The sequence below is a fragment of the Macaca mulatta genome, chromosome 2, assembly GCF_049350105.2.
Source record: "Macaca mulatta isolate MMU2019108-1 chromosome 2, T2T-MMU8v2.0, whole genome shotgun sequence".
In the NCBI taxonomy this organism is placed as follows: Eukaryota; Metazoa; Chordata; class Mammalia; order Primates; family Cercopithecidae; genus Macaca; species Macaca mulatta.
Genome location: NC_133407.1, coordinates 182,802,421 through 182,830,172, shown reverse-complemented (window position 1 = coordinate 182,830,172; position 27,752 = coordinate 182,802,421). Strand labels below are relative to the sequence as shown.

Genomic DNA, 27,752 nt, shown 5'->3' with positions numbered 1-27,752 from the left:
ATTTTAACGGGCTTCTACTATCTGGCTATAGAAAAAGTTGTGATGTTTTCTCTGTAGAATTAGCATTTCATGGTAAATTGCGGTTTTGTCCAAATCTTTCATGAAACTCATCCTGCACTGCCTTACTGGGTGGTATTGTCTCACCAGGTGGGATTTCATTTATGGTAACTGGCCACCTTTTGCCAATATTCATCAGTACAGTTTGTAATTCAAAAAAAATTTTTTTCTTCCAATCCCTCTATGCCCATTAAAAAAAACCCACACCTTAGAATTCCAGTGTGTTTGGGTTTATACTTAATAAATTGACTTTAAAATTATTCCTGGAGTGGCATTAGCTATAAGGCTATTGAGGCCACAAATGATGTTTTGGGATTTGTAAATTAGCCCTGGGCAGGCCTATAACTCTACATTACTGTTTGAAAGAAACTGATTTGAAAATCACGTTGTGTGTTATTTTGTCTCCTAAGCCCCTCAATAATCTCGTGGTTATTACTAGCCATTTGTCTAAATACCCAGGCTTGGACTTTGGGTAGCAATTCCAAAGGGAACTAATTAGGTTTTTGTCATATTTTAAAAATTATTCTTTTATATTATAAAATAATCTTCCTTGGTTTGGGTGACAGTATTCATTACAAAAGAATAGAAACAGACATTTTTAGAAGTTCAACAATAAAAATCACTTCAGAAATAATGACCTGTCCTAAAAAAGAATTCATACTACTTTGAGGACCTGACTGTAATTTACATATTAAAAAATAGGAATGAAATGTTTACATTAATATACTAGTTAGTACATTAACAATGACAGCAACCCTGTTTTGAGGGCTCACTGTGTTCCAGAAACTGTTTGGGGACATTATATACTCGATTCCATTTAATGTGTGGGCAGATATATTAAATAGACAACAGAAGCTTTGCCTCCCCAAAGTAAGATGACATTTTCACATTAATTTATGACATCCAGGGGATGAACCTAATATTGCAATCCCACATCCTCTGCTGCTTGAGTAAGAGATAAAATGTATACAATCATGGAGAAATTACATACGGAATCATGAATTAAAGCTTATTTGTGGTTGGAAAAAAAATGTTTCTGGGGGCAATGACTTTTGTGACTAATCCCATAGGCAGGCCACAAGCAAATGGTTCATTAGCCTTCCTCCTGTGTCTCACTGTCAGGGGTAGTGGGGAAGGGCAATGGCTCATTTGAGTGGTTACTCTGTGAACAGCACAGGGAATTGAAGAATACCTGCATGTGGGTCACTGGGTAACTTGGCTTGCCAAGGTTTGATTTACCACGATTTCTCCAGGGTAACAAAAAGTTTTATATACTCTAGAAGGCCAGTAGGCTGTTGTCTTGAGTAGACCCTTCTTTACAGCCCTTTTCCAAATCTTCCTGCCCTTGAAAACCAAAGTATTTTGATCCAATACTGTGCCAGTGCCTTACATATTCATGATTTGACTTAATCCTTACAACCCTGTGTGTGTGTGGAATACAATCTACGTCCCACAGATGAGAAAACCCAAGGCAAGGGGAGATGAAGCAATTTGCCTGAGGTCTCACAGCTAAGAAGCAGTGGGATTCAGGCCTACATATGCCAGGATCCAAAGTCTATCTCTTCAGCACTAAGAGGCAAAGCACAGAGTACTTACTGTCCTCTGATCATTTTCTCCCTGCTATTCATCACAGTAACTCTGAGTGAATATATTCCTAAAGCCCTCTACTCTGTCTCTTGGGTGACTTGAGCTGCCACCACGGTGTGAGGGCTAAATGGCCATAGCTGGCAAGCACATGTTATCCAGTCATGCCACGGGTGTTTGGGACTCAGAAAATAGTCCAAGGCTGACAGTAGTCACTGACCAGGCATATCCAGATCCACCAAGTCACATGGGCTGGTAGGTTAGAAATCTAGGAGCTCTAACTTAGAGCTAGGTTCCCACACGTGCTTGTAATTTCCTACCTCTAAGCTTTTGCACATGTTAGTTGCTCCATTTAAAATGCCCATTTTCATTCTTACCACTTTTAAGATTTTGCAGCGTTACATTATACATAAGACCAAAGATACACATTGCCTAGCCCTGTTTTTTTAATCCAGGGAGGAACTGGAAGAAACGAGCCATTTTCTGTGTAGGTGGAGACAGAGGCATCACATTCTTATGATCCTTAGATATAGGTTCCCAAATCAAACAGAGAATCGGCTGCAAAACCGGACTTTCTCCAGCCTTTAGAAGTGGACAGAAGCCAGTGGTGCCTGAAAGCATTGGGAAGGGCCATGCAAAAGGCAGCTGTGTGGCTCACTGGAAAGATCTGGGGACAGGAGACTGAGCTCTTGTTCTGGACTTGCTCTCTTGCACCTAGCTGCGGTTTAGGCATTTCACCCGGGCCAGAACCGGAGAGACTAGAGAACATCTCTTGCCCTGAGTCAGAGGACAGCAAATGAAAGGCCAAAGGTAGCAGAGAGGCAATGGGAAGAGAAAGGAGAAAATCAGTAAGAGATACTGAAGAGAACGAATTCTCAGGAATTGGCACCCAATCCGACAGTCTGGCCCAAGCTGTGACCTGACTTCTTTTTCCCTCAGGCAGGATTAACCGACACATCTTCTAAAGGGCAGAGTCAGCTCTGTAAGCACCAAGACTTGAGCCTCAGAATGAGCCCCCAACTGCCATATGGGAGTCCTCCAAAAATCTCTGGATTTACATAGTTCACCCCTCAGCAATTTATCGTCCAGAACGAAGTAACAAATTGGGTACTTTTAACCATGGTAACAAAAACTTTGCAAACAAACAGAGTAAACTGGAAATCAGTTCTTAAATGTACCAGTGACTTCATTCCCTGTGATCAAAAAGGGGTGATATTTATGGATGATTGGTTTCTGCACTCTTGTCCCAAATCTTAGCACCTGGCTAAAAAGCCAGCGGCAGGGAGCCAGCAGGCTGGAAGATTTAGTTACAGCCCAGAAAAACACATTCCTCAGCCTGAGGGGACTGGATTCTCGTGCAGCACACTCATGGCGGGGCAGTAAATCGCGGTTCCCTTATTAGGGTGTAGAGAAAGGAGTCTAGGATTCAGGTTTTTAACAATATCTGCCAAATCACATGTGCCAAGGTGGTTTCAGAATTATGCTTTGCCTGGTATATGATGGGCTTTCAATAAATGTTGGCTGAATGAAAAAAATAGCTGCACAACTTCCCTCAGGGAGAAAGTCAGAGAGATTGTCTAGCACTGGGATGGGCAAACTTTTTCTGTGCTTGCTTTCATAGCACAATGGCAGAATTAAATATCTGTGAAAGAGACTGTTTTGCCCACAGAGTTGAAAACATTTATCCTTTACAGAAACAGTCTGCCAACCCCATGCTAGACAAGAAATATTTTCACCTTTATGGGCCATACTGTCTCTGTCACAACTATTCAACTCTGCCATTGTACTGTAGAAGTACCTTTGTACACAACACACATTGTACACAGTACAATGTGAAAGCTAGATGTGTTTCAATAAAACTTTATTTACAGAAACAGGCAATGAGCCAGATTTGGCCTGTGGGGCTGTAGTTTGCACAATCGCTTGGCCCAGTGTGTGCATGGCTTGTTGCATCTCTGTAGGCAGGCCTCAAGGAGATTTTAATAGGTAGGACACATCAGCTAAGCTGAGACATGTCTCTGGAAACCACGGAAAAGCAGAATGCTAGAAAAATGACCCACTTTAGATCTCAACCTCTGGCAGGCTACTTTCTAACCTTGGGGTAGAGCAATATCTACCTACACATACGTGTATAAAATACACATACATCAGGTAAAACATAATGATGTTGTGAAATAAGATACACTGGACTCAAGATATTCCTGGGGCTTATGGAATCACGAGATTTTTATAGAGACCTCAACAGTCAAAGGTCTGTAGTCTTTAGGCCTCAGAATCTGTTTTTCTTTTTTTAAGCCTTCCAAGGGCACAATATTAGGTGGTCTAAAACCATAAATAACATATCCTACAGGAACTACAAGTTAAAACCACATTGAGATACCACCTTACTCCTGCAAGAATGGCCACTATCAAAAGTCAAAAAACCATAGATGATGGCGTGGATGTGGGGAAAAGGACCACTTATACATCACTGGTGGGAATGTAAATTAGCACGTGGATAATAGTTTGGAGATTCCTTAAAGAACGAATAGTAGAACTATACCATTTGACCTAGCAATCCTACTACTGGGTATCTACTTAAAGGAAAATAAGTCATTATATGAAAAAGACACATGCGTATGTATGTTTATTGCAGCACAATTCACAATTGCAAAGATACGGAACCAACTTAAGTGCCCATTGACTAATGAGTGGATAAAGAAAATGTTTGGTATATGTACACCATGGAATACTACTCAGTGATAAAAAAGGAACACGACAATGTCTTTTGCAGCAATTTGGATGGATCTAGAGACCATTATTCTAAGTGAAGTAACTCAGGAGTGGAAAACCAAAAACTGGATGTTCTCACTTAAAAGTGGGAAGTAAGCTGTAAGTACACAAAGGCATACAGAGTGATATAATGAACGTTAGAGACTCAGAAGGGGGAGGGTGAGAGGAGGCTAGGGATAAAAACCTGCAATATATTAGGTACAATGTACACTACTCAGGTGATGAGTGCACTAAAATCTTAAATTCACTGCTGCATAATTCATCCATGTATATCCATGTAACAACAAAACCCAAAAGCCATTGAAATAAATTTTTAAAAATAAAATTAAGGAGTATGTCCTATAGATCACAAACACTTCCTTTATCAACTAATTTTTTTAAATGTGAAATATCTGAGTTGAAAACTTCAGCAAGAAAAACTATAGGAAAATGTATGTGAGATGGATAATAAAGATAAACATTCTAAGATGTCAAAGTTGAACATGAAATCAGTTAACACAAAAATGATGCATTAAAATAGTCAACAGAGGCTGAAAGTGTGGATGTGACAGTAGAATTGTGTCAGAGAAGAAAATAAACTTTTGCATACAGCTGCATTTCTATAAAGAAGTCTGATCAAAACTATGCAGAATCAAAGGAAGGTGGACTCAGGTAAGTCTATAACCTGGAGAGGAGAGATTTTTAAATACTTCTTCCTCACCAGTTTCTTAAAGTAGTATTCTCTAGGCAAATATCTGAGAGTTGCTGTTTTTCTTAATCATATGCTACATAGATAATCATGTTATCTATAATTTCTGAATTTTATGCCATTTACTTCTTTTCTTGCCTACTGCATTGGCTAAACAGTCACTACTATATTCAATAGAAGTGGCAAAAATAGAAATCCCTGCTGTATTCTCCATCTTAGGAGAAAAGTGTTTAGTCTTTCACCATTAAGTACAGTGTTAGTTGCAGCTTTTTCTAGTCCATTGCCTTAACCACTTGGCCACAACTGCTGCTGGTGTGAATTTTGGCAGTTGTAGCTTTTTCACAGATGTCCTTTATCAGATTGAGGAAACTTCCTTTTATTCTTAATTTCCTGAGAGCTTTCATTAGGGATGAACTGAAAATTTTGTCTAGGTTGTTTTGTGCATCTACTTGGATAATCATGATTTTTCTTCTTTATTCTGTTAATATGGCAAATTACACTAATTTGTTTGAGTGTTGAGCCAACCTTGCATTCCCAGGATGAATTCCATTTGGTTGGTATGAATTATTGTGGCTGACATGGAGATGTACTGCCCAGATCTCCATTCAGTGCTCTCTGGTTGAAGCTTACTCTGAGGGAGATGATAGCTGGATGCTGTCTGCTGACCTCACTCCCTGCAGGTAGGCAGCAAGTCCTTCCTTGACAGGGGATCCCAATTGACAAATAAAAGAATACAGACGAGGCACAAAAAATTTTGGTTGGGCATGGAGGTGAAGTAAAGAAAGAAGAAACAGTGAGCTCAGCTTTGTCTACCTGTGCCCACCAGCCCAATTTCTCCCAACAACTGACAAATTAAATTGAAAAAGACCTGCTGTATTATTCTTCCAAAGCTAAGTTGGATAAATTATTATAAAGTTGACTTTATGTATACAAGAAGGTAACAGATATTCATTTGTAATAAAAGTGGGCTTTGGAAAAATATTTATATTGTTGATAAGCTAAAATATAATGGTTTGTTTCCCTGAGAGATAATTGCATGTTTCTAGTAAGAATCAATATTATAGTGAAGGTTAGTAGCTTTCTTTTTTTTTTTGAGATGGAGGCTTGCTGTGTTGCCCAGGCTGGAGAGCAGTGGCATGATCTCAGCTCACTGCAAGCTCTGCCTCCTGAGTTCATGCAATTCTCCCGCCTCAGCCTCCCGAGCAGCTGGGATTACAGGCGCCCACCACACGCCCGGCTAATTTTTTGTATTTTTAGTAGAGATGGGGTTTCACCATGTTTGCCAGGATGGTCTCGATCTCCTGACCTCGTGATCCGCCAGACTTGGCCTCCCAAAGTGCTGGGATTACAGGCGTGAGCCACCGCGCCCGGCCAAGGTTGGTAGCTTTCAAGTGTGATCACAGCTACTTTACTTGTTCTTTCATTTGCTTGGTTGTCATTTAAGTGCTTTCTTTTATTTTTACTTACGCCACTTCCAAGGAATTATTTGAATATTAAACAATTTGTACCCGCCTTCCTCCCAAAATGATCTGAGAGAAGGTGGCTCTGTTTATAGCCAGATTGTTGATGTCAATCTGAAAAATTGAGCACGATCTAATCCCACAGTTGGGAAAAATTAAAAGAGTAGATGAGCACAAATAGATACTGGGATGCTTTCTTGCTTTTCATGAGTCACGAACTTATAGTGTTGGCCTCATCATTTGGTTTAAAGAGAAGTGAATTCCTAGAAATTCAGAGACTATAATAATCAAGTACAAAAGTACATTGTTAAACAAAGCTAAATAATTTTTAGACTAAATATCTCTAGGTATTATTCACATCTCTTTTTCATTAGAGAACTGTCATGGGTTAATCAGATATATATGCATTAAATAAATTCTAATTTTTTTATCTAAGCAAACACAAGAGTTATACTACTAAAAATATTTAAAGGGAATAATACAATTCTATGTTAAGGCATCTAAATAACTACCATTTATCCATGAAGTTGGGTGTTTGAATATTTATCAGATCAGTATCCTAGTTTTTCTAGCATAGTACTTACTCCCATAGATCTGATTAGATTAGAGCTATGTTATTTAAGCTGAATGATTTGAAAACATTAATGACTATAACCAGGGTAACCAAATGCGAATTGCTCTGATTAAATATTTCTTGTTTAAATTTCATATTCCAGATTGCTAACAGATGCAGTTATTCAAAACCTTTTTAATGGTACTTGTTAAATTATAAACTTAAAAATCAACTAATTACGGTTCAAAGACCAGTCTGTGTATAAAAAGTATTTTGAAATTAGGGGAAATAGCTGTTTTTAGTGTTTTCACTCAAGTTATACTTAATCAGGATCTTTTTAAGAAGCAAGATTATATATAGTAACTAGTAGACTAGGTTTAGAAAAGTGAAAAAGTCTTCACTATTTTTAGAAACATCTGAAGTTTTGATTTTGGAATGAGTAATAATTTTCAGTTACAGAGTTACTAAGAACTTTAAAAACTGGTAAAAAGGAAATTAAAATGAGAATTCAACAAAATCATGAAAATTAAATAATGCTTATAGTTTTGACAGGATAAAAAGGAAATACACTTGTGATTATTACCTGTTCCCACTCCATTCCCACTGGGCATCCCACTGGGTTTGGGCCTAGTAGGTCTTGTAGTTGTCCTATGCAGAACTAAAATAAAGTGGGATATAAATAGTTCATTTTCTTATTGAAAGTTTGCAGCCAAGAAAAACAAAATTTCTCAGAGAATTGAAAGTCATTTAACTAGGCAATAAAAAGGATGACTTACCAAAAATATTATTCAGAATATAGAAACCACATTCTTGTATAAAAATCATAGACTTGAATTTGAAAATAGAGACCTGAGTTTGTATTCTGAGGTGATCACTGGGTTTCAGTACTTGACTTGAAAAAGTAACTGGCAAGGGAATTTGTAGTCCGAAGTGGGAAATATCTTGTTTCATTTATAGGTATCAGATGCATTCCAAAATGGAACTGAAGAAAGATCAGGACTACATATGTCTAATGAAAAAACAAAATCTGAAGTGTATTTGTCAAGGTCTCCATTCAGAAGTTGGAGTCTTTCCACATCCTTTCGTGGGAATCCCTAGGTACAGAGGTTTTATTATTTGAGTCCTTTCACAAAGTCCATTGTCAAGCACAGAACTTGAGGAAACCATTTTGCTTTCTTTCCTGCTCTGGAGAAAGTCATAGCCTTACCAAAGTCTCAAGAGGTGACCTATTTTACAATCCATCTAGAAGACTCTAAGGAAGAGCACTAAGTGTATTGTGCTTATGTGGGAAGCTCTGAAGCCATACTGCTCATCTTTGATCCACTTTCTAGTTCCTCTCTGTGCCTCAGCTTCCTCAACTGTACCTCACAGGGCACATGGCCAGTGCTCGGTCATTATTAGCCATGATTGTTACTGTTTATTTTTTAGAAATGTTTAATATCACCAGTCTCACATTAAGCTCTCAACACCTATCATGACACACAAAGTCACAGGGAGATATACATGGTTATAAAAGATTTCTGTGCCCAATTATCTTTAGAAGTTGGAAAATTGTAAACAAGTATATGGACTCTACATAAACCAAAGAATATAAAATTATTGTTCTAAAGATGTATTCACCTAGAATATTCATTCTAAGCAGGTTTCATCATTTGGAACTTTAAGACTGCTTAGAATCACAAAGAAAAAGAAAATAAAACACCAGTGTTTGGTCCAACTTGTGCCTCAGCATAAGAGTGATTTACACGAACTAGATCAACCCCTCCAAGTTAACTTTTTTTCTGAACAAGCTCCTGTGAGGGCAATCCTAGGACCTTTGGAGAATTTAGTAAATTTAACATATTCCCAATATATAATTATAACTTTATTTTTGCTGTTTAGAACTTGTGATATTTTTATTCTCTGAAGGAATCAAGTAAAAATGTTCTCCTAGAACAAGAGCTTTTCTATGCTGAAAAAAGACCATCTTTTCTTAAGAGAGAAAGAATATGTGAAAGTAAGTATTAAATAATATCATGTCATAGCTAACTCTGTGCTACCTCTATAACTGTCAGGAAAATCGTCCAACACTATTTTAAAAATACTTTTAAATCAATAAAATTTCATAGTGATCTCTGCATCTGATTACCCTTAAAATCCTTAGTCAAGTCTTGTCACATTTATGGATTCATCAGTATCTTTTCACTTATCCACACAGATCAGAGTCCCTGTATATCTTTTATTGCAATGTAAGGATCCCCTTTGGTGTATTTGGCTGTTTCAATCCATTTCCTATCTTTCCCTGCCTGCTGATTATTTAAGTCATCAGAGAAACAACTTACCAGGTCTGATGTGTGGCTTGTCAGATGTTCTGGGCCTCACAGTAGTATAAAACCTGTGTGGCGCTGAAACAGAGGAACACTTTATATTTAATAAGCAACAGACCAAAGCCTCCTGAGTGGAGATTTAGCATCCTAGGGACCAACAACTCATACATGTTGCCTGGACGTATAAAGAAGGTTCAGAAAATTCCCATTATGCATTATAGACTTCATGCTAAAGGAAAATAAAAGAAAGAAAATATACAAGACTGAAAATTAAAGATGCACATAGAATGAGGTAGTTCATTTGTAAGGTGTGTTAAGGATTAGTCATCATTTTGTCCCTATTTTTCAAGAGCATTTGTTTTACCAGATGTTTGCTTAGCATGATAAACCCATAAGCCATCCATCTGTCTGTTCATCTGTCCATCCATCTAATCTCTCAGTGAAGAGTCATTGTGAAATATTACTTTGCTAAAGAAGTCAAACAATCTTAAAGGTAAAAAGAGAAATGACTGTTTAGGTAGGTAAAGAAGAAAGAGTAGGAGTATGTGGTCTCTATCAAATGGTCTTTGCTCATGAACCTGAAGTGAGTAAGTATTCACTCAGTGTCATCCAAAATGCTGTAGAAATGACAGAAAATGACATCTGGTGCCCTGCCTATCAAAAGAGGACAAGCAAGGAGCAAGAACTCAGATAATCCCTGGGCCAATTATCCAGGACCTGCACAGAAAGGCATCCTAACGAAGACTTGCTGAATGAATGAGTAAGTGGGTGACCACCGTATGCAGGCCAACTTGTGAGAACCTGCTGAAACATTAATGCATCCTAAGGTTTCAAGGTAAGCATTCATCCTGGAATTCATCTATTCCATGCTGCTCTCCTCTGTCCCCACTTCCCCATCACATACTGCTTCCTGCCACCAGCTTTCTTGGTAACGTTTTTGGAAAAATTTTTTCCTGAAAACTATGTAAGTAGATTACATCGTTTTAAAGATTTTATTCACATATCGAGTGGATATTTATATAGCCATAAATCAGCAATGCCTTGCCTACTAAGTTAAAAAAGTGTGCCTGTGAAATAGGTTATAATGTAGCTCATTTATAAACGTCCAATGTAAAGACTGTGATGAGCAGAATTTTGCCATACTTCAAGCCAACAACAGCGGACACATACTGAAATTCTCTATAGGTTTAGTTTGGGCCTTCCCAAGTGTCATAACCATAAAAATTAATTTTCACAGACCCTAAAGTGCCTGATGATTATCTGCAATTTTTTTCTCCCAATTTTGAGATGGTGGGATTCCCCCTTAACCTATTTCGTCTTTCCTTGTAAATCCCTTTGAATGTTAGGTTGCTTCTGCTTAAAAGTAAGAATCATAGTTCTTGTCTCATTCTAGAATACATATAAATTTTAAAGCTTTGGACAGGAAAGAGATTGAGAGTAGACCACAGAAATAATCAGCACTACATGATTTCAAAGCCATGGCATCTGAATTTTTGTTTTAGTTTTCTCCATAGTCTTCATTTAAATCTAGAAAGAATTTTTTTTAATAAAAGAGCTGAAATATAATTTCAATTTAGGTTGTAAGTTACTCATATAGCTCATCACTAAACAATATATGGCCTTGAGAAAACTGCCGCAGAGTTTCAATTTTAAACATAGAAAAAGAGCTAAGGATATAAGAAAAAAGTCAACATATATAAATATGTTAAGACAATTTATATAATGATATGAGATCATTGATATACTCCTAATAACCGGTGAAATTTATATTTAATACAGTATTTTGAAGGAATTTGATTAAAATTCCATATATACTAGTAATGGTGACACAATATTGATATTCTCTTTAAAGTAGGAAAAGGCAAAACAAGGAAAGAACAGGCCTGTGATCTTTTATCCTCATTCCCAAATCCTTATATCTCTAAAAAGCTGAAATCTTTCTCATTTGGCAACACAACCTGCGTGGAATGAGAGTCTTTATTTATCCTGCTTGTTGTAAATATTTATGTATTTTGTGGTTAAAACAGATTGATTATGAGAATCCAGCTATCTTCCGTTAAGCCAGAAATTAAAGAGATTTGCAAAAACATGAAATAATAAACATACAGAAATCAGGGTGGAATAGGGATGTATCACAACAGAACATCTGTCCATTGTTGAGGCTGGTGATAGAGATGTGAGAGGGCTGTCATATTATACTTCAGTCTTCTGTGTATAATTATAAATAAACAGCAAATAAAAATTAAATGAAGTAATTGAATAAAAGTTTAAAACATAAAAGTTAAACCATACAAACAAGTAAAAAAGATTTAGAAAATTTAAAGGAACTGCTCTTTACCATAGTCTTAGTCATGTTTACTTGGAGTAAATGTTGCCCCAGTGACACATGTACTTTAAAATTAGATTTCTTTCATTATCGTTTCCTCTTATTATTAAACTTCTCTCACCAACTTTCCCCCTCAAATTAGAACTCATAATGGGCAACATAAACTTATTTGTCTCCTAACTCCCTAAATATTTGCTCTTTTTGGTCTTATTTTTGGCTTTCTACCATCCGATAGAGGCAGAGATGGGCAAAAGTGGTCATTAAAAAACACCACCACCACCACCACAGTATTAGAAGTCCACAAGTGTTATAACCTAAGTAGGATAATAGGATAGAAAAGTATAAACAGGAAAATACTTCTGAGTGCATGAAGATGAGATAGAGCTTTGTGTAGGTGAGTTCACTTCCCCGAAAGCAGAAAATCACAGAGAAGAAATAAAAAGTAGGAAATCACTTCTCTGGATGTTTAAATATTGTCATAATTTTGAAAAGTGATTTTTCTTGTTAATAGCTTTTTTTCTTATTAATGTGTTTCATCAAATGGGGGAAGATTGGAGAAAGTGAGAAAAAGAGAGAAGACAAGGAGGAAGACCAGGAGGAAGTTAGAGAGGGAGCAGGAAGAGGAAGAGAACAGTTATTATATATCAGACATGGAAAACGAAGCAAATGAAAGTCAAATGTGGGGAAAAAATGGAATCTTCCACTCTTAGTTAGAAGCATCAAGTGGTCAACAATACATTAAAAAAAGTAAGTGCCAGTGAAAGAACTTGTCTTGCCTACGTTCAACTGATATTCATATAAGTATTCAGATTTGGCTGATTTCTTTCACCTATAAAATGACAAAAAAAATCAAGTAATCCACTGTGATGAGAAATAACATTCTGAAAAGAAAATGTCTTTCCTGATTAAAAGCAAATAAGGAAAAGTTATTCTCCAGAGGTGGGGGAGAGGATTACCCTGAGTTGTCTTTGCCAGTTCAGTTGTTCGTGGAATCTTAGTTGTGAAACGTTCTTGGGTGGATTGGTCTGTTTCTTCTGGAGAAAACACAATAAGATTGGCTTGTTTTAAATAATTACCCTTATGAATATGACCAAAAAACACATACTCTTTTCTGCCCCATACAATAATAAAAGGATAAGTTGCATTTAGAAATACACTCAGTAATCGCAATAATTCAGTTAGTGGTACATTTTAATAACTCTCATTTGTGACATCTGCTGTCTTACACTATTATTTTAATGATTGTTATAAGGATTTCCAAAAGCTTTTAGCTCAGGATCATTGTTTCATTAATCTAGTTGTGGCTATTCTTGGATATGGCTCATGTATGAAAGTCTCCTAGTTGCCTCGATGTATTTATCTCCTTCATGTTTCTTCCCTGCCCATAAATCCCACATGTTACTTTGATGAGGTGGAAAGGAAATATATCATATGAAAAGATGTATATTTATATCACATAAAACAAATATTCTATTTTTCTCATGTGAAAATCAGAGTGTGTGTTTGACATACAAACACAATCCTCTTGAAAAAATAAAAAAAATACATACAGCAACATTTCCATTCCCATGTTACCTTGAAATCACACATCATACAGACACAGCAAATTACACTGTTCACTTTGCCTGTACTAGATCCAAGGAAACACTTGGTATAAATGATACACTGCTATCTTTTTGTTTTCTGTCCTGCTTTTGTATTCTCTTGATTCTGCTCAAGAAATATACTTGTGATAATTGACAGGTAATGGTTCTGACATGAATAAACCAAGACACATTAGAAAAACAGGGAGTAGAAGTTAAATAATTAGCATATTCAGTAGTGGTTTTTGAAAACTACTTTTAACTTTGCCATCATGGGCGGCATTGATTTTGTAGAAATAAGCTAGACTAGATGAATATTTGATTAGAATATATTTGCTCACTCAATTTTAATTTTTTCTTCCAAAAGGATTTTATTTTAAAATGTGATCAGTAACTTTATTTCAGTAGACACCCACAAAGGATGGATTATTAGAAAAGGAATGAAGGCAGGTAAATAAGGCCACTAATTTAAGTAAAGCCATGTGGGATGCAGTGTAGATAGGAGAGAGGCACCAACAAACACAAGCCAGGAACTCTAGCTTTTTGGTTCATTTTCAACAAAGGCAAACTAGAGTTTCCACACAGTGAACACATTTGTGTTAAACTCCTTGAAAGCATGTTCAGCTCATCCCAATGGAGCTTTCCAACCTACCCATCCTTGTTTCTCCAGGCAACTACCTGCTCATCAGTTTAGTCTAACTGTCACTCCTTGCTCTGTGCCTCTTTCCCATCTGTCTGTAACTTGAAAGAACCATTTGCATCTTTGACTGGTCAACTCTCATTCCAACTTAAAGACCCAGTGTAAAGGACCCTAATCTGAGAGGCCTTTCCTTATTTCTCCAGGTTGTTTGTTCAACATGTTGCTCTTTTCTCTATCACACTCATTGTAATTAGTGTAACACTGAGGTTAATCCTAGGCACTCTGGTGGCTGAGTGTGTAGATTCTAATCCTGGCTCTGACACCAGCTGTTTCACCTTGGCCAAATTTTTATTTTATTTTTATTTTTTATTTATTTATTTTTATTTTTATTTATTTATTTTTTTTGAGACGGAGTCTGGCTCTGTAGCCCAGGCTGGAGTGCGGTGGCCAGATCTCAGCTCACTGCAAGCTCCGCCTCCTGGGTTTACGCCATTCTCCTGCCTCAGCCTCCCGAGTAGCTGGGACCACAGGCGCCCGCCACTTCGCCCGGCTAGTTTTTTGTATTTTTTAGTAGAGATGGAGTTTCACCGTGTTAGCCAGGATGGTCTCGATCTCCTGACCTCGTGATCCGCCCGTCTCGGCCTCCCAACACCTTGGCCAAATTTTTAAACTCTCTATGCCTCAATTTTCTAATCTGTAAAATGGAGCAAGTAATAGAACTTACCTCACATGGTTTAAATTTTAGAAAGGCACGTAATGTATTGAGTGGCACAGAGGCTGCAGTATTGGAACTAAGTCCTGTCTTCATATTAGAGCGTGAGCTCTCTAGGGTAAGGACACCTCTTTAAAAGTTTCTTCTTAGAACTGCATCACTTAACTGTGCACCAAGTAAAGGCTTAATAAATACTAGATAACTAATTTTTCTTCCCAAATGCAGTTTAAAATACAGAAAAAGCAACAAAAAAGAACAGCATTGATTTAGAAACATTTTTCTTTTTAGAATACTTAAAATTTTTAAGTATTCTAAATCACAATCACCAGAGCCAATTTAACACATCTTAGATGTATTAAAACATTTTATATTGAAAATCAGCATGCATATTAGGCCAAATACAGTGTCAATGTAAAAGCGTTGAGTGAAATGAATTTTTAAATAACCTATTATTTAGAAACAAGCTATGAACATAATGTATTATGGCTACTCGAAGGGAAATTTCTAAAAGGCAAGCCATCCTTGAACAAATATTAAAACGAAATTTACCCAGAATGGTCTGTAGTTCCTCTTGACTAGGACTTGGGGAAATCATGGGTATAAAAGGGATGCCTCGTGTCTCTAGAGGAGCTGCAAAAAGAAAAGGACCAAGGTTGTAAATTTTTAGATTCAAAGCCAGCACCAGACCAGATTGGTATTACATGAAATTCCTCCATTTGAAATAGAAAAAGGAAAGAAGAGAGTTAAATGTGCACAAAACTTTCGGAAAAATGACTGTGGAATATTAGAATAATGGTTCTCAACTGTTTTTCCACCAGAACACATACTACATGACATTCTATTCTTGAACCAATCCATCAGAATGGCTGGTTGAGATGCGGTGTGGGTTAGACACAGTCCTGGACTATTGGCTGTAGCTTCGTCCTTGTCTCCTCCATTCAAGAGAGCATACAGGATTACAAAATGTGTGATAATATCATTGTTGGTATCATCTCCTTGAGTCTGCTTGAGCTCAGTTTAACAAATCACTGGCAATTTTTAGTATTTTGACCAATATTGATAATTACTTGCAGTATCTTTCAAACTTACCACATGCTAGTATGTTACATTACAGCTGAGAACCACTAAACCAATGGAAATTGTTAAATGGGCACCGTTAGTAAACACAGTGGACTCGTATTGAAACATGGAGATAAATGAAGTAAATGAAGATGGATTCAGTAATGTCTTGAGGTGGTCTTCAAAGCAAACCCATTACGACAGTGAAATCATGGCTTTTCTATTTTGGAAAGAGTAGTAATAATGAGAATGAAGTGATGAAATGAATTGAGAAGAAATGATGTTTCAACAGGATCATTTGAGAAAGGCCTGCAATCTCGACGGTAGCAAAGAAAACAGAGTTGGTTGATATGGGAAAACCATTACCTATTGTTGTCTTTGGTGGCTCAAATCTAAAGGTAACAGGTTGCAGAACTATGCCAAAAGCAAGTCAAAGGAACATATTTATGAGAATTACTACCTGGCAAAGTCAAAATAGTTTCTATATTTTTCAGATGCATTGATTTAATAATTTAAATGTTCTCTAAGAATTATAATAAATAAGAGAAAATTCTGCACATTAGATGCTAATCAGAGAACTTAGTTTAACTAAAACTTTGAAGTTCTCACTTCGGGGAAAATTTTGAGTAGGCATCCACTTTTTTTTACTTAAAAGTATACCCATAGTTGTAATGTAGCTACATTTACGTTTTGAAAGGATGTGAGAGTTGGCTTAGTTAACAATGGTATTGATAATTTTAGCATGATCTACTCAATGAGCCTATGTACTATTCCCTCATTTAACCAAGGAAAAATAATTCAACCCAGATGATTCAATCTACCCAAAAGGAATATGCATTTTATACCCATATTTTTCTCTGAATTTCTTCCATATCACAACCATTAAAAATATATTTACTTCAAGAATTTTGTTTTTGAAAAATACACTTCTTAGCCAGAAGGATGAAATAATTAATTTACCAGGTTCGCTCTGAGAGACCTCAGGGTCTGGTTTATGAGGAAGGAGCACATCTTTTGGAGCTGAAAGAAAAAGATTACAAACACTGTGTATTCTAAATGTCCCAACTGGAGTGAGCTTAACCCACAGATAGAAAAATCCCAGAAAGCATGAATGAAGCAAAAGTATTTTTACAATGGTTAATGACCAAAGTTGAGAAGATGCCTGTTTTCTTCAAAATGGAAAAATGTTACTATGCAGGGAAGGTTCTGGTGGCAGTGAAACAGAAATGAAGTCAGTCACAGTTCATTTTGAAGTCTTCCTTGAGGAAGAGGAGGAGATAGCTAACATAATTCAACAATGAGGTAGAGCTCCCTCAAATGGCTTTCAAAATAGAAAGTCAGGTTTTGCACAAAGTGGTTAGCTGCTGTTTGATATTCATGCGTAAAGTCCACTAACAGCAACAAAAAATATATATCTTAAAGTACAAAAATGGCTACAAATCGAGGGAAACAATAAGAAATGGAAAAGTCTTGAATATGTAAGAAGATAACACAGTCTTATTCTAAATGGTGCTTACAGTTACTGGGGGCAGAAAATGAAGCAAAAGGAATCAACTAGTCATTAGAAGACACCACATGTAAAGTTAATGATAGTACTTATTACTTAGTAAATGATAGCTGTTGCCATTTTTGTCTTCTTTAGTGATGTGGCTTCTAGTATATTAGGTGTCAAGCATGCTCGACACAAGCATATGAAAACAAAAGACAAAAATGTCAGCTGAACAATAGGCCCTACTGGTATATGCAGTCCCTGAAATCCAGTATATTTTTTAATGTTTTAGCAAAATTAAACAGTAGATTGGAAACTTGGTACCCTATTTCTCAGTGGGGAAAATATTAGGGGGATTTGCCTATTTGTTCGTACCGGATTTCTACAACAAAATCTCATTCCACAAATAGGGTAAAGTACTTCAACTCAGTTTCCCCACAAAGAGGCCCTACCCAGACCTCATCTCTCAATGAAAGGTTTTCCTACCACGCTAAGCCTTTCATACACACCAGTACTTTTTTGTCAGGCAGTGTAATTTCCTTGCATCTTATATAATGCTGGAAAAAAATTATGATTCAGGCTAGAACTCTGCCTTAGAAGAAAGATGAAGAAACCTTCTTTTTAAAATTTTATTATTATGAGGTAGCCAAGCACCACTTTACCATTAGTGGAGAAATAAGTTATATAAAATGAACAATCTCTTTTTATTGTTTTTGGGAATCATGTTTAACTTGCATGCCACATCTGTTCTTAGACTACGCTGCTAGGTATTAGTGAAATTACAGTTGTGAAAACTGGTGCACTGAACAGAAACTTGACTCAGAACTTCTATGAGCTAAAAGGTAACATCCAAGGGAATTTGAAAATATGGATTGCTTTCTTAAAGAGAAAAGGCAACTTTAAAAAGATTAGTGGTTGATAAGGTAGAGAAAGCCCACCACAATACTGAACATTTTGCCTTTGCGTGTAGTTTTTTGGAGGATTTAAATAGTAAAATATAAGAAATTTCCAACTATAAATGAAACAAAATGTTTATCTTGAGGCTGAAGAAGGCACTTTGATTTAGCTCTGTAAAGGTCATGAACATTCAAAGCAGCCTTCAGTTTATAAATACCCGAGTTAGTTACAGTACTCCACCAAACAAAAAGGAGCTGGGATTAAGGAAAGGAGAAGCTGAGAAGAGATGTGGTACTAATAAATCCACCATACTGTAAATACATTATTCATTGCTGCTCTAGTTTACTGAGGAATTTAGGCTGGGGTAATGTGGATTCCAGCTGCTAAAATTGGCACTTTTCTTTTTAACCATGAAGTGATGATTTAATAAACTGCCATAGCAGACTTCCTAAGCAGGTGAAATCAGTGGAAAGGAAAGAAATAGAAATATTTACAGGAAAGTAATATGAATCATTCTCCTACTTGGTGAACTACAGCTCCAAGAAATTCAAGTTGTTTTTTCTGTTTTTCCTATGTGGCATTCCTCTGTATATTAAACTGAACAAAAGCACGATCCCTAAAACCTACATCTTTCATGCTGGGAGAAACTCATCAATGAAAATAATGATGACAATTTTCTGAGAAAGCAGTTTTGATTTCTTTATAAGAATATTTACTATTATTATAATTTTAGATTTAATTATATTAACCAACTCCATTTATACTACTAACCAAACTGTCTTTGTTCAATAAAGCATGCCACTCCAAAGAAAAGTCCAACTAACATAAGACAAGTAGGAATGCACAATGTCTATCATAGACAAATGTAAATGAACATGCATGAATATTTTGATAGAGTTAGAAAATAATTAATGTGTTTCCTCTTGACAAAGTTAGAATACGAAGTCTGCAATAAGGTTTACCCTGGCAATAGGCTACCAAGAGACTGATTCTCTTAGAAAAGTAACACGTATAGACTCCATACCCTATTCTATTCCTTTAATCTATACTCTCTATTCCTTTATTCTAACCTTGTACCATTAGGTCCAGTCTGAGAGGAAGCCCCGTAGGAGGCCACCTGCTGGCTTTCCCTGTGCTCTTGGACCACCCTCCCTTCCATCTCATTTGAGGCCTTTTACTTTCCATTATTTCTGTTATATTTCTATTTGTCCATGTTTTCATTTCTCCATGAGTTACTTGCATCTACCTACGAAACAGCTCGAATGCTCTAATATCCTAAAAAAGAATCATTCCCTTGACATGGCTTCTCCTTCAAACAATCCCTCTCTCTTGCTCTCATTCCTTTAATAAAAAAACTATCTGCCTCTGCTTCCTCACCTTTTAGGTGTATCTTCTTCATCCACTGTGGTCCAGCCTCCACTCATTTCCTGCAACAATGCCTTAATCATATTCTTAAGTCCAGAAACTCTGGAAGTTGAGTTTTCTCTTAATTTATTCAATGGCAAAACATAACTTATACTGATCTAAGGGCTGTTTATAGGTTTTAGTTCTTCTGCTTGGTAAGACTATTCATACTGCTCACAGAATACACATTAATGTTTCTAATCAATGGTATATGTACTCATGTAAGTTTCTAAAATCTGGAAACTGCTAATTCTGAAGCATACAGCCTAAAGGTTTCAGAAAGTGGGATTCTGCACATGCACGGTCGAGCTGGCAGCCTCTTCTGATCCCTCTCCTTCTCATTGCCACTGCAATGCCATTGCCAAACTTCCCTTCTTAGGCCTTTTCCTGCCTCATCTCCCAGCGCATTTCCTGGTTTTCTCTTATCTTTTTTGACAACTGGAGGCTCTTTTTCCCCTGCCTGCTCCTTAAATATAACTATGCTGCCTAAATATTTGATTTCTGGCTTATTTTCTCTATCTACATTTTCTCCTCTATTATGTTTTCCAAGATTTAAGAACTATCTAGATGTAAACAAGTGGCTCCTAAATCTGTGCCCCAAATCCTGACTTCTGTTAAGAAGTCCAGACAACATTTTCAACCATCAGTTAGGGTCTTCCCACTCAAAGTCCTACTGGCCCTGCAAGCCTAGCATGTACACACCCATCTTTATTACTCTCTCTGTTCCCTGTCTCAGTTAATGGCATTATTATCTACCACTTGCCCAGTCTAGGAACAGCATTGCCACCCTTCTCTCCATAACAGCATCCAGTCATTCTCTAGGTCTTCGTAGTTCCATACACAAAGGCATTTCAGCATTATTCCCTTAGTTTCCTTTCTACCACAATTAGTTCAATTTCTCAGACTTATCTTTCTGGATTGTTGCAAACCTACTAAGCGATTCCTGGCCATTTTTTTTTTTTTTTTGCCAGTTAATATTCCATTTGAAAAAATCACAGCCATCTTTCTAAAATACAGATGTAATTATATCACTCCCAAGATTACAAAAAGAAACACGCACAATTTTAGTATCTCCTAATTGTCTAAAGAAAAATTTTTTGAAGTGCTTAGCATAACCTAAAAGCCCTCAAACATATGAATCCAATTTACATTGTTTTCATCTCTCAATAATCTCATATGCCTAGCAATGTAGTCATTCCGAATCATGCTGTTTCTCAGCTATATGGAGCGTGGAGTCTCGCTCTGTGGCCTGGCCTGGAGTGCAGTGGTGTGAACTCGGTTCACTGCAAGCTCCGCCTCTCTGCTTCACGCCATTCTCCTGCCTCAGCCTCCCGAGTAGCTGGGACTACTACAGGCGTCTACCACCACGCCCGGCTAATTTTTTTAGTAGAGACGGGGTTTCACCATGTTAGCCAAGATGGTCTTGATCTCCTGACCTCGTGATCCGCCCGCCTCGGCCTCTGAAAGTGTTGGGATTACAGACATGAGCCACCGCGCCCAGCCTGGAGCACTTTTTATACCTCTGAATCTTTGCTGTCTTAAAAATCATCAATAGCTACTTATCTATTAAAATCTATCTTAAAGTTCATTTTCTTGATAATACCTTCTCTAATTCTTACATTAAAATGTATTACTTTTCTGTTATTTCATTTTTTGTTTATATCACTAACCCATTAATTACTGAGATTTGGCTTGTTTTATAGTTATTGATATTTTTCCTATTTTCTCCACTGTACTGTGTTGGGTGGTAGAGATCATATCTAATTCTTTTAATCCTGATTTTATCCCTAAGCATGGAACCAGGCAGATAAGTGGCAATCAATATATGTTGAATTGAACATGCATTAGTGCATTTTTTTTAAAGAACAAATCTCGAAAAGATGGGCAATTCCCATGAACCAGCATTGTACTTTGCTAAGCAACATTTTAAAGACTCAAATTGACCTCTCCAAAAGGTCTCTAATTCTTTTCCAGGGAATTGTAAAACAGTATTAAAAAATCTAGGCCAGGTGTGGTGGCTTACACCTGTGGTCCCAGCTACTTGGGAGGCTGAGGCAGGAGGATCACTTGAGCACAGGAGATCGAGGCTGCAGTGAGCTATGATTGCATCACTGCACTCCAGCCTGGGCAACAGAGTGATACCCTGTCAAAAAAAAAAAAAAAAAAAAAAACAGAAAAGAAAGATCTAAAGAAATAATTTATTAATCACATCAATGGCATATACAAGCTTACAGAGATTTTGAGGCAAAGAGAAAGGCAAAGAGAAAGGCACTGAGTCACTAAAATTTGAGGGGAAGCATATTGATGTTTAATATATCATCAGGCAAATAAGCAAATTGCTGATTAACTCCTGATTTGAATTCTCATATTTGAGAAGAAAGATATCTTGCCTCTAGGAAAATTGATTTGAAAAAAAAAAAAAAAACTATTTTAACAAAGAATAAATTTACACAGTACATCCCTTAAGGGGAAAAAGAAGCAGCTTTAGGAAAAAATGGCAAAATGTCTAGAGGATGATAATGAAACACTGTAGAACAGTAATGGTAACAGTATGATCTTAAGGAGGCAGTTCTCTACCCTGCTCATCCCAGCTCCCATTTTGACAAAAAGTATAAATGGAAATAATTGTTAACTATTGTTATCTTGGCTTGCTCAATTCTAAATGTATTGTCTTCTAAGACTATATCAGAAAACATACATTTATTAGGTGAATGTCCAATCAGGTTTCTCCCTAATATAAATCTGGCAATATTTTAAAGTACGTAATCCAAGCAAATGATTGCTTTATGAACTCTATCATTTTAACCAATAAGGCTCAATTTTTAAGAAATATTCAGAATTACTTATTCTTAATTAGTTCACAAAAAACTCCTCTTAAAACCAGTTTAACTGAAAACATAAAACTACAGAAATCCTGAAGAGTGTGACTACAAATAATTTTCCAAAGGGAAGAGACACATGGAACATTCATGAGGATTTGGATAGCTTGCTGAAATCTAGATTTTCTTCCTGGTTTCCTCCTGATGACTGAAATCTATCCCAATGCCTGGGGGCCGGAAGGTTGACCACAAAGCCAAGACAGGTCTTGGTGTAGAAAGGAACTCATAAGGAAGACAGAGCTCTGTTGAGCCAGGAACCTCCTGTTTAGACTCCAAGTTAAATGGCACCTATTTTCTAGTGAGGGAGTTATTTGCTCTGAATTCTAAATCATTCTTCCAAGGTAGATGTGGAGAAAAGTCACTTTCATTTTGGTGTGGGCAGGGAGTGTGGGCTCAATTTGTCAAGATTCCTCATTAAATGTTATAGATAATTCAACTGAGTGGCTGGAAGGGTTTTTCTAAAGGCCTCACTGGATGAAGCTGGTGTTATGCCTAGGAATCTACAGAATGGAAGTGCTGTACAATGAATCTGACTTCCTCTTTCATAAGGTCAAGAAATCCAAGTTTGTTACTTCTGATCTCTCTCAGAATAAATCTTGAGATAAACGTCACAACGAAACATAACGCTGTCCTGAATTCAGCACTACATTTTAAATTTTTAGACTTTTACAGAAGAGTTTATTTCTCCAGGATGCTAATACGTATTCAAATACACATGTCATTTACCCTGTTTTTTTGAAGTATAACCCACAGGACCTGGTAAACAAAGTATTGGGTTCATTAGGGTATGAATTTGAGCCTAGATAAAATCTAAAAACTGTCTGAACACATCAGAATCCAATGTATTTGAACACTTCTGAGAAAACTGAAATGTAGTACGAGTTGCCTTATGATTATTCCTGGCGGTGCCACACCCCTGGGGCAAGGGAGAAGAAGCCTGATCATATGGCAGGGCCAACACCAGGTTTAGGGACAGAACCTTAACTCTGAACATGTGGAGCTGGAGAGGTGACAGAAGACCACTAAGACAGGCCGTAGTTCTCCAGGAGGCAGTTCTCTACTCTGCTCATTCAAACTCCGGATAAAACGTATAAATAGGGATAGTTGTTAACTATTTGTGTTGTTACAGGGATCAAGATCACAGGTTAGGGTTTCTATGAAAAACAAGGTGTTGGTAGAATTAAGGCAAGTTTTTTTTTTTTTTCTTTCCTGCTAAAAGTGGTTTGCTCTTTATAACTTAGCTGTGGGAGAACATTTGAAGAATGTGGTTGAAGAGAAGGACTAGTTAACAGAAAAGATTTTAAAATAAATACCTTAAAAATAATTTTATGATAGTAAATTCCAAAGGTATATGAAAGTAGAAAAATAGTAGAACGAATTCTTAGGTACTCACCACCTGGCTTCAATAATGGCCAACTCATGCCCAGTAGGGCAAATATTAAATATTAAAAGAGGAAAAAAACTTAACTATTCAATATATTGGTGTAATGAGATTATACCAATAATATTATTTTTTATACTGAAAAGGGAAAGTAAATAAAGTCACTCAAATCTACTGTTATGGATAACAAATTAATTTCCATTACATTCATTTCCACAATTGAAAATAAGCTGATCTTTTGCAAGTGAGATGAGGTTTTTTTCTTACTTCCTGTTTATAATATTGGCTATTGTGTTTGGTGGTACAAATTTACATTCTAGACTTCAGGGCAAAGGAGATTCTCTCTAGCCTGCTACCACCACCACCAAATTGTCTATACCACAGCAGCAATAATAGCCTTTGCTTATACAATCTGGAAAACATTATAGCAAGTGAATTCAGGCTTGCTTCCAAAATGCTATCATTTTATACTATAGCTTAGAAATTATTTGGCTCTGGGAATGTTCTATATGTTTTAGGAGCATTTAGGAATTTATAATAATTGTACCTTTAAAAAGAAAGAGGAAAAACTCACAGTATTTCTCAGATTCTCTAGTTAAAAATGAGCTTGGCTTTTTAGAGAAAGTTGTTCAGTTACCAGTGGCTTCCTGAGGCCACTTGAAGACTTCATGTAAATAGTGGTGGTAATATCCATGAAATGTCTGGGCCCTTGGAATCCCTACCCTGGATACTCCACAAACATGAGATTACCTTCCCCATATGTGAACAAAAGGCCTTCTGAGATGATTGGCAAAAAACAGATTTGTAACTAAAGAAACCATTGTGTGTGTGCGAAAGAAATTTCTTAACCCAAGCTATGTCTCCATAAAATAGAATGTGACAGGGAAAAAACTCAATGTGGACATAGTACAATTTACGTATCCAAGTAAATGACTAAACATCATTGCCTCTATTTGTAAAAACACTAATTTATCATTTGTAGGGAAGAGCAAAAGTCTTTATCTTTGTGTTTAGTGAAATATTTGAGCATAGCAGAGCTAGAATTGGCAGCATTTTTTTTTTTTTGTAAGTCAGGGAATAAGAGAACTTTAGTTCTAGGAAAGACATTCTAACCTTGGCATAATTCTCTGCCTTTTGACTGCGATCACAGCTTTACTAGATGAACAAGTGGACACTCTTATGAAACTTCTGAAATTATACCACATATGATACAACATGGGATTTAAAAATAAGTGAAATATTGACCTCACTTCCATCAAGTCTCATGTTTCACTGAAGCAGAGTGGGGCAGTCGAACGCGTTTGGCTTAAACATGAAATAAAGCATTTACCAGGTGTGGTGTATGACACTTCTGGACTCGGTGACGTTTTTGGTTTTGCAGTAATATGCTGGGGCCCCTTAGGAACTGAAAGAGAGAACTCATATTGTAAGTCATTTGGTTTCAGCACCTTCCAGTCATGCTTAACACATAAGGCATGCCAAGGTGTAGCCTGAACACTGACAAAACAAAGTATTACCCATATGGGAGTCAGACAGAAGACCAATCCTTAAGCTCTACAAATAGCTTAGTTAGAATTCCAGATAATTATAGAAGAGTGAAATCTGAGAAACTGCAAAATTTCAAATTACAAAGCATCAGAGTAAGAGGACGGCTTTTTAGAAATCTATTTCAGAGGAGACGGCAACTGAATGCCTGTAAGAGAGCTTTTCTTTACTGGACATGTTTGCTTGACTTCTCCTTAAACCCATTTTTATGTCTTTCCTTAAAGACAAAGTAGGTAAAGATGGTGAGGTCAGGGTGGAATCCTATGGAGCATGGATATGCTTGAAGTCCTCTCGGGCAACAGCAGAGTGGTAAGCAGACAATGCAATGGAATGGGCTGGTTCACATCTTACCCGCCCTGCATTTCTCTGGCCCCAGAGAAACTTTCAAATGAATTTGTTGACAACTAAAATTAGATTTCCACAACTGTTCCTTGGGAATAATAAAGTACTAATATAATAGACACCAAGAAAATAAGTCTAACAATTATAGTGTATTCTATGATTTCAAAAGTGCTTTTATAAGGTTTACACCCTTTGAGTCTCACCATAATGTTGGGAGGAAGGAATTATTAGCTACACTTTAAAGCTGAGGAAACAGAGCTTCGGGTGTGTGACAGCATCTGCTCGAGGCTATGGTTAAGTACCAGAGTCAGGACTTGAACCAAATGCTGAGGATCAAACATTATCAATAGGTCTAAACATTTGGGCTCTCTATATCCCAGTTCTGTGGGGCAGATTTTCACTTGCTTCTCATTTTTTAAGGTGAAATAATAAACCCGCCCTAACTCAAGATATGGTTATAAGAATCCAATGTGAAATGTCAAAATGATGTGAAAATTACACTATTATAATTTTTTTCCACTTCTCAAGGAGCTTTACAAATTTGGTTTTGAAGAATCTGAGTATATTCTGATTTTCACATTGTTTGCCCATGCAAAATCTAGGAGCACCCATAATTTTGATGGTTATAAGAAATTCTAGGCATCCAATTAACAATAATGTTGCTATTACCTGTAAACACTGGGATCTAAGAAATCAAACTTTATTGACTTATCAAATATTCCTTATGCTTTTTTTCAGATTTTAGATCTCTTTTTGCCTTTGAATGCCAAATATAGATTTAAACATTGCCAATTTATAAACACACTTTCAGTAACACTAACAATAAAGGTGACATGCCCAAATTACAGAATCTTATTATGTGAAAGGTGGTAAACAAAATCTGTTGCACTTTAAGTTGTAAATACTATTGATAGATGATATTATAGCCCAACAACAATAGTTTGTATTGATCATGCATACAAACAGGACACTCTCCTGTCCAAATGACTTTTTGAAATTTGCAGGAACTAGCCAAGGGTAAGGGAAGAAGTATTAGAATTTGACTATTTGTCTTTAAAATATTTTGTGATATATACGTGTACATATACACACTTCCTTGAAAAACTATCAAAATCCAGGATACTGCTGGAACCTATTACACGAGTCACATTCTTGTGGGATAAGGAGGTCTCAATTCTACCCACTTTGAAAAAGAATAAGTAGAATGCATTTTGTTTTTCATGACCAGTTTTCCAAATTGTTCCCTTACATTAAGTAGCAGTGACAAAGCCAGAAGTGTCTGGTTTGCAGCTACTTTCCACAAGAGATGCTGATGGACTGGAAGTTGCTTCAATTGGGACATCAGAAGGCTCTCTCACTACATTCTGGCAGCCACTCCATGGTTTCAGAGTTAGAGAGTGGAACTCACTGAGCACGTGAATCTCTGAAGAGCCTGTCTTGTCAAGAAAGGTTGGCTAAAAGTCTAAGTCAAAATGAAATAAATTTGAAACTTAGAATATAATAATGGAAAATTAGAGCAAGCTCCTGATTTACTAAACTGCATTTTAATAAAGTACAAAGTACATCTTAAAAAGATAAAATTGCAAATAATTTTGTCCTATTACTTCATATCTTTTACTTTAAAAATTTTGTAGTGACCATGATTCATGCCTGAGTGTTTTAATTTTTAGTATTTATTTTTCATCTTTTATAGTTCAACATTCAGGTTTTCATGCTTTCTTCTTCCCATTTGTTTTCTACTTTTGTTCTATGCTTTATATTCAAATCCAAAGCTGAGAGCTTCTTCTCAATTTTGTCTCTTATTTTTAAAGTTAGATTTTAGTTTCCTATTATAACAAATTTAATATACTTTATTTAATAATTTGGCATATTCTTAAAACTTTGATGTTTTTATTCATATTCATTATTATTCACTAATCATTATTTTCTCAGACTTTTAGTATGTTAATGTTTCAAATGTATTATTTAAAATTTCATATTATTTTGGGGGAATGCTACCTTGGTACCTTCATATATTTATTATCAGAATTATTTTCATAACTAAGTTTTAGTAATTCAAACATATTTAAAATTAT

At 36.4% G+C, this 27,752-nt stretch overlaps 1 protein-coding gene across 50 annotated transcripts in view; it reads right to left on the bottom strand.

Annotated features, from left to right (window-relative positions):
• Positions 1 to 27,752, bottom strand: part of ABI3BP (ABI family member 3 binding protein) — a 244,769-nt gene that overhangs the window by 30,733 nt on the left and 186,284 nt on the right. For 36 of the 50 annotated variants that reach the window (XM_015129581.3, XM_077994015.1, XM_077994021.1 and 33 more), the window contains 7 exons: positions 25,121 to 25,195; positions 16,701 to 16,760; positions 16,107 to 16,154; positions 15,231 to 15,311; positions 12,703 to 12,780; positions 9,436 to 9,498; positions 7,698 to 7,772 (listed from right to left, as the gene is read on the bottom strand). In XM_015129581.3, coding sequence (XP_014985067.2) covers positions 7,698 to 7,772; positions 9,436 to 9,498; positions 12,703 to 12,780; positions 15,231 to 15,311; positions 16,107 to 16,154; positions 16,701 to 16,760; positions 25,121 to 25,195 — 480 coding nt within the window. The remainder of the gene's footprint in view (positions 1 to 7,697; positions 7,773 to 9,435; positions 9,499 to 12,702; positions 12,781 to 15,230; positions 15,312 to 16,106; positions 16,155 to 16,700; positions 16,761 to 25,120; positions 25,196 to 27,752) is intronic. The other 14 variants (XM_015129546.3, XM_077994006.1, XM_077994016.1 and 11 more) reach the window with 4 other exon arrangements.